The sequence below is a fragment of the Euprymna scolopes genome, chromosome 10, assembly GCF_053919585.1.
Source record: "Euprymna scolopes isolate OS-2025 chromosome 10, ASM5391958v1, whole genome shotgun sequence".
NCBI lineage: Eukaryota > Metazoa > Mollusca > Cephalopoda > Sepiida > Sepiolidae > Euprymna > Euprymna scolopes.
The window spans coordinates 32,597,828-32,606,161 of NC_136491.1; the positions used below are offsets into that span (position 1 = coordinate 32,597,828).

Consider the following 8,334-nt stretch of genomic DNA (forward strand, 5'->3'; position numbering starts at 1 on the left):
TACATCAAATTATGTAGAATAATTATATATAGTTTTTTGGTAAGCAAGGTCTCCTCATCAGCAAATTTTTTTTTTTTTTTTATTGAATTTAAAAGACACCATAAATAAACCTAGCATTAAAAGTAAGGCAGATGAATCTTTTAATTTTTCTTTTTTTGAAATCAGGAACTGTGGTTAAAGTAGTCATTTAGATGTTTGCTATAGCTTTTTATCTTATTGAATAAGATATTCAATAAGATAAAAAGCTATAGCAAACATCTAAATGACTACTTTAACCACAGTTCCTGATTTCAAAAAAAGAAAAATTAAGATTTATCTGCCTTACTTTTAATGCTAGGTTTATTTATGGTGTCTTTTAAATTCAATAACCCCCCCCCCCAAAAAAAAAAAAATTTGCTGATGAGGAGACCTTGCTTACCAAGAAACTATATATAATTATTCTACATAATTTGATGTATACCACAATAAAAAGCATTGTTTTCCGAAACGATCGTACAGATAATTGATTTTGTTGTTGTTCCTTCTTATGAAACGGATTTTTAATTTAATTAAAATTTGATTTTTAAATTTTAAATTATAAATCACATTACTTAATATTGAATTAGCTCTAGGACATTTAACTATCGAGCTTATTATATATCTAAATTACAACGAGCACTTTCTATTTCCTGTATTTTAATTAAACTAGTAATTTCACTGTTACATTAAAATACACTCAGCTCTTTAGACTATTGTTCTAATCTCCTTTATATATATATATATTTATTTATTATGAAACCAAAAAAATATTTGGATTTGGAATGTTCTCTACTGAGATATATATATATATATATATATTATGAAACCAAAAAAATATTTGGATTTGGAATGTTCTCTACTGAGATATATATATATATATATATATATATATTTACTTATTCATAAATTTTGATCACACCCCTTCACATTTTGTTTCCTGAAGTTTTTATTGACTGAAACAGCTATATAAGTCAACACGATTTTTTACAATTTTATTTTTTTAATTTATTTTTTTTTACAATATGAATGTTTTTTTGTTTACTATTTAAAAGTTTTTTTTGATGATGCTATATTTTTCTTGATTGATATGTATTTCCTGTTTTTGTGCATTTTCGTCCCATGCTAAATCTGCCTTTAATAAAAACCAAACAGAATGGCTTTGCATTTTGCTGATATTTTCTTGCTTCAGAAACGTGCAAATGTGAGCAGTTTCACAGAAATTAAAATGAACTTAAAATTAACTTTATTTTGTTTTAAAATCTCTTGTCATTCTTTAAACTTAATAATGTATAGCTTGTATATCGTCAATATTATCTCATATTTTTTATTTTTTTGTGTATTCATAAGTTTGCATTTCAAGTTTTAATTTATTTTCTTTGTTCTTAATAAGATTGTTGGTAGATTTAAGTTTTTAACTTTTAAAGGTAGACAACTTTATCACAATTATTAATGGGAAAAAAACTTAATGATTAATTAATAGATATATATGCATGTGCAAACCTATATGCATACACACACACATGAATATATGTATGTATATATTTATTGATTTTGTTGTTCAGTGTAATTATTTGACACAATTTGAAAATTCATCATTGTTCTGAGGGAGATAACTCTATTTTACTAAGAGATTCGTTCATTTTTTTGCATATGAGAATTTGGGATACTAAAACCTACGCAAATTCGAGAAATTCTAAGAAAAAGAAAAATGCGAATTTATTTTAAAAAATACTATAAATGAAAACATTACAAATTAAAAGGAATTTTTATTTAAGGAAACTGCAACACCATTATTATTATTTAAAAAAATATTTTTTATGAAAAAATGTTGAGGTTTTTAAAAATATAATCTTTTAACATTACAAAAGATGAAAAATGTGATAATAATTGCAGTGGAAATGTAATCTTTATTAAAGAAAACATGAAAAAAAAGGATGAAAACATTAAAAAAAAAAAAAAAAAAAGCTGCGATGACTTTTCTTTTTAATGTAACAAAATTAAGAAAATTAATGACATCAAAATATAGTCTTCAATTATTTAATTATTATTAGAATTTTTTTTAGATAATTAATTTGTTTATGTCATTTATTTTTTTGTGAACTATTATCCTCATCTTTTGTAGTTGTCGGTTAACAACGTTTCGGCCAACTATTCCTCTGCCCTTCCTAAAGCCGAAATGTGGTGAGACGACAACAACTATGGAAGGCAGTAATTACTGAAGATACAGTATTCCTATCCTGTCGTGGTTAACAACCTGACGAAAGCCAGAGGAATAGTTAGCCGAAACTGCGTTAAACAACAGCTATAAAAGATGAGGATAATAGTCTGCAAAAAAGTATCGTCTTTGATGTTTGCAAATAGAAGGAAAATGCAACAGTAGTTGCAGATTTTGAATCGTAATCTGGGCAACGCTGGAATTATTGATTGTTGTGCACACGCGCATGTGGAGCTCGGTGCACACATGCAAATATTGTTGACACCTGAATGACCAGAGACCGCTTCCTCTGCCGTTTCTTTTTCTGTCTTTCTCCGAATTCCATTTGTTTACCAACACATCTCCCAATTGTCAATCAAATCCACTTCCAAATGATTTTTTTTACATTTTTGAAACATGGTCAACTAAAGAATGTTGAATTCCGAGTTTTTGTACATTCTTCCCAATTGTTATGATTTTTAGATGACATTTCTTGGTTTGAAGACTTGTCAACAATATTTGCGTATGGACACCCAGCTCCATATGCGTGTGTGCACAATTAGCAATAATTCCGGTGTTGCCCAGAATGCTATTCAACACTGTAATTTTTGGTACTAGTGCACATTAAGAACTGGATTTCCTTAAATGTTGACCATCTGAAACTTATTAACCCTTATTCTTGAGTGGCCTTCAGGTCTTGATAAACAGAGACTCTTTTGTAAAAAGAAAAACAAAAAAAAACGTTATTTAAAATTGTATTGATTTAGTCAACTTTGGAACAATTCATTAAAAAATGGTTAAAATTGTGAATTGGTGATTAATCTGATGTTACTGTTCCTACTGATTTGGTGATCGCATTTTCTTTTTAAATGTATGCGAAAAATGATAATGTACTTATGAACTTTATGTATTGTTATTATATAGGTAAAAATATTTAGTTTTACAAAACCATGTAAGTTTTGTAAAGAAAGTTTGTGAAATAATTTTTTTATCTCACCTTTTTCTTGTTAGATTCTTCGTTTCGGGCCAGCAGCACTAAATTTGATAAACAGTACGAGTTTGTGCCGATCAACTTGCATCTTCAGAGAATGCAATTAATTGATGAAAACACAAATACCAGTAAGTAGATTCTCTCTCTCTCTCTTACTTGACCTCCAAACAGCACAACCACATAGCATGTTAATATTAGAATAAGGGAGATAATCTTGTATAATGCATTGGCTTAATGTGAACGCTGTTCAAGGTTTATGGACTCTGAATAGTAACTTTTTTATTAATTTACTAAAAGTTTGAATTTGTTTATCACCGGCATAAATTTTAATGTCATGACATCATTTCTAGCAAACTTTTTAAACTTGATGACAAGGCTGGAATGACATTTGTTTTGGTTTCAATTCAAGTCATATTGTGTTTTTTTTTTTTTGTTTTTTTTTTAAATCACTATTATATGTTGGGTACAATATAATAATCAATAGAGTATTGATTTTATAAGAATAAATACAAAATATGCATGAATTAAAATATATTTAAACGTATCTTTATAACCCATTTACACCGAGGAGAGAGGAGGGGAGATACAATTTAATAATCAATAGATATTGACTTTATAACAATAAATATGAAATCTGCATATATTAACATATAGTTAAATGTATCTTGAGACTGGGCAACGCCGGTCGGCTTTAAAGTTTTTAAATAAAATTAGGTACTTGTACAGTTTAATCAAGACATGAAAAAAATGAAATGATAAGAAAACTTATGGATAAATTTACTTGTTTTATTCTGAACTATCATTATTTCACACGTCTAAAAAATTTTACGTGGAATCCAATGGTGCTGTTAATTTTGTATTCAGATTTTTACAATAAGAATAAGGTTTGCGACTGTGCTAGACCTCTCTAAACGGTAAAGACAACATTTTACTTTATTTTTTTATTTTTATTTATTTATTTTTTTTTACATGGGGTTCACCACTTATTAAGGCCCGAAGGCCACTCAAGGATAAGGGTTATTGCGTGTACAGTAATCAATGAGATAGTATTGTAGTAATCATTAGTATTGGGGGTTTTGATAGTGTCTTACTTATGGGGGCAGTTTGTCAGGAGTTTGTTTATGTTAGACTTGAAGACGTCCAAGTTGTAGTTAGGTGGGAAACAGGCAAGCGGCAGAGAGTTCCATTGGCATGCAGTTCTAAGAAAGAAGCTTTGCTCATGGAATCTACGTTTGGATTTAGGCACAGATAAAGAGTGGGGGAAATTATTGACAGTAGTTTCAGCCAGACGGGTGTTTCTCGTGAAAGATTGGCGAGGGGGGACGAGGGGTTGGAGCTCAGACGAGCACCTGCCATGGAAATAACGATAAAACAAAGACAGGATCGCAACGTCTCTTCTGTGGGAGAGAGGTTGCAGGGAAGAGAAAAGGGCATCCCCCACCAAACCACGAAGTTTATTTTGTACTCTGTCAAGGCAGGATAGGCTGTTTTTAGCAGCTCGTGCCCAGATGTGGCAGCAGTACTCCATCCTTGGATGTACTTGGCTTTTATAAAGATAGAGAATTGCATTAGTAGTGAGATATCTTCTGGAGTGGTAGAAGGATCCCACCATTTTCCCAGCGTCCCTGGCAAGATTTGATGTACGTGTTCCATTTCAGATCAGGAGTAAAGGTCAAACCCAGAAGCTTGTCAAAGCATGGAGCCTCCCCAAGACGAGAGCCATCCATTTCAATTGATGCCAGATGGGGATCAGAGCGTTGATGTTATTTTGTTTATAAATTGAAAGTTATAAAAATTAAAAAGTTGTACAACTTATTTTTGCAACCCCCTTCTCACAGACATGATGTTGTTAGTCTGTCTTTTCTATAAATACTATTATGGCATGCATGCTTCAGAATTGTCTCATCTGTTCTCTGCTTCCTTTGTTGCAGCTCATTTGACTCGTGGGTCTAGTGGTCTTCATCAATTCACTGTTTTGATACCTCATTGTAATTGAGCTTTCTATTCGAGTATCTTTATTTTGCAAAAACTGTGTGGAACTCTTTCTGCTTACTGTTTTCTCCTAACCATAGCCCTGTACTTTTTCAAAACTAAGTCTGATAGACATCTGTCTTTGCAATAATCATCTTTTGTTCTTGATAGTTTTTTTTTTTTCAATTTTCACCCCAAACAAGGCACAGTGCACTTTGATGTAGGGGGCTACTATCGGGGACATAAGTTGCAGGGATATTATGAAGGGAGATGAGCAGCAAGATGTCTGTTAACATTACTCTTGAACTTCTGCATGTCAGTACAGTTGGGAAAGCAGGGACCTGGAAAGGAGTTCCAAAGTCTAGCAGTTCTGAGGAAGAAACTATTGGATTAGAAGGCTTTCTTAGACCTAGGAATCTTTACTGTGTAGGGGTGGGATTTAGCTGCTTGTTGGGTTTGTCGGGGGTATTTACGTCGAGGTGGGGGTACAAGTGCTTGTAGTTTGTTAGGACATTTACCATTAAAATACTTGTAGAACAGGCAGAGGGATGCAACATTTCAGCGATGGGACAGAGGTTGAAGCTTAGATGACAGTTCAAACCTATCACGTTGGCGACTCTTTAAGTGCCTCCATGTCATATCTGGAGTGATTTCCAAGAAAACAAACAAAAAAACCCCCAAAAACTTTGCTTTTCTATACCCTCCTCGTGCAATCTTTGGTGCTACCAGATCAGGCTGTCTGAAGATATTGGCTTCCTGACCTAAAATGCGCCAAACATTGATGTTATTGCTTTTTTTTCCCTTTGCATAACTCAATAATTTTCTGCAAATTCAAAAACAAAAACAATTTTTCCCTACAAAACAACCAAACCAAACACCATGAATAAATATTTGAAGGCATAAACAACTTGAAGCATTAAAACTCTTTCCAAAATTATTAGATTAGGGTTGATATGCCATAAAACAAAACAACCAAATCTGCACAGTCACATTTATATGGAATAGCCATTTTCTCTCAAGACCTGCTGCTTTTATAGTTGCTTAACTATGTTTCGGACAACTTTTCCTCTTGCTTTCCGAAAGCCGGCCAAAGGATTAGTGTGCCAAAACGTGGTGAGACAGCAACAACTATGGAAGGCAGTAATTACTGAAGATACAGTCGAAGATTCAGCATTCCTATCCCATCGCAGTTAACAACCTGACGGAGGCCAGAGGAATAGTTTGACGAAACGTTAAAAACAACTATAAAAAATGAGGATAATAGTCCACAAATAGAAGGAAAATGCACCAATAGTTTGTAAGAAATTGTAATTTTTGGTACTAGTGCACATTAAAAACTGGATTTCATTAAATGTTGACCACCTGAAACTTATTAACCCTTATTCTTGAGTGACCTTTGGGTTTTGATAAGCAGAGATTCTTTTTTTAAAAAAAATATAACATTAATTTAAATGGTATTGATTTAGTCGAGTTTGGAGCAATTCATTTAAAAATGGGTAAAATCTAAAATTGGTGATTAATCTGATTTCACCATTCTTACTGATCGAGTGATCTCATTTTTTTTTTTTTTTTTTTTTTTTTTTTTTTTTTTAAATATTGTTTTTCTTTTCAGCATGCTGTTATGATTCTATCACTCATGGTTCGTTGGCGGCTTTTTCACAAAAATTCAAATCGGGCGGACTCTTGCGTATGCTGGATGAACTTCGAGAACTCCACACTGCTGAAAACACTTTAGGAAAACAGACCAAGTTAGAAAAGGCGTGTCACCTGCTGAATCAAATGGCAGCATTAAAACAAGGTGTGCACGACAAATGTGTACGCCTGTGTCGAGTGGCCATGCAGGGTACTCCAGCGGAATTAAAAGACGCCATGGAACAGCTTAATGCTAAGGTACCATTTTATTTTCTTCCTCTTCTTTCAATCTGTTCATTTCAACTGCATCTTTTGCTTATCCGGGTGATACCGATGAGAAGAACTTGGATTTTAATTTTCAATATTTTTCTCTCCCTTCACTTTCATATCCAATTTCTATAATTTAAAAAAAAAAAAAAAAAAAAAAAAAAGTGTTTTCTTTCGTTTTTGTTTTTAAGGTGAGAGATTTAGTGAAAGTCTGTGACAGTCCAATATTTAATGAAGCTTCCGCCCAGCACATGCGCGCAAGAACTGAGGCTTCGAGTTTTGCTATGGGCATGAAACTTTCTTCCAAAAACCAATTGTCTGCTGCGCCCATGACCACTACCAAACCTACTGCACCTCCTGTAGTTGCTCCAGATGATACTGCTTCCAATACTTCCGGTGCTGCTGCTGCTTCCTCTTCCACTGCAGACGGAAAGGCTGCAGACAGTAATAACTGGCGTTGGACTGGTAGCAACTTTGTACGGAGTCCTACCATTGAGCCTTGGGTGAGTGGATTGTGCTTATATCATAACTCTTTTACTCCCTATTTACTTGCCTCCCCACTAGGGGCAGAGTTAGACATAATGTCGGATTTTTAATGTAGGGAGAATATCCAGCTCCCTGAAAAAGATGCACTTTGGATTGGAACAAAAAAAAAAAAAAAAAATTTGCATCAGCCATATTTGACTTGTGTATTTTTATAGAGTGGTACCATTCATTCATGTTGGTTCGTAACGTTGCCATTACTTTAACTGTCATTACATTTCAACCAATCAGACCTGCATATTGTCTGAGACTTTGTTTCAAAGGAACAAACAAACAAAAAAAAATAGGAAAAAAATAAAAATCCGACTCGGCATTTTTTTTTTTTTTTTTTAAAGTGCAAATGAAATGCGTTTATTTGTGGTTCTTCCAAAATAATGCATTACATTATCTTTAAAAAATATTTTCTGCACGCACGTGTTTTATAATGCTCTGCCATGTAACATGCTCTTTTTAAAAGTCCCTCTCCCTGCCACCTTATGCCAGCACTTTCTCGCCCTCATGTTTACATGTCCATCTTCCCTGGCATTCACTTTGTTTCACTTCTTGACCACATGGTGTACTTTTTCTCTCTTTTTTCTTATGACGCAAGCTCGCACACACTTTCTAATTTTCATATCGCTAAAACAGCTGCTAATATTTTTACTAGTCAGCTATACTACGGCTGCTGCTGATTTTGTTTATTGACACTGTTACTGTTACAATAAGAGCACACTGCTTA

At 33.1% G+C, this 8,334-nt stretch overlaps 1 protein-coding gene across 6 annotated transcripts in view; it reads left to right on the top strand.

Moving 5' to 3' along the window:
- LOC145285921 (inositol polyphosphate-4-phosphatase type I A-like) overlaps positions 1-8,334 on the top strand; it is a 172,216-nt gene that overhangs the window by 141,057 nt on the left and 22,825 nt on the right. For all 6 annotated transcript variants that reach the window (XM_080134417.1, XM_080134421.1, XM_080134419.1 and 3 more), the window contains 3 exons: positions 3,224-3,331; positions 6,787-7,064; positions 7,265-7,576. In XM_080134417.1, the coding sequence (XP_079990543.1) occupies positions 3,224-3,331; positions 6,787-7,064; positions 7,265-7,576 (698 nt within the window). The remainder of the gene's footprint in view (positions 1-3,223; positions 3,332-6,786; positions 7,065-7,264; positions 7,577-8,334) is intronic.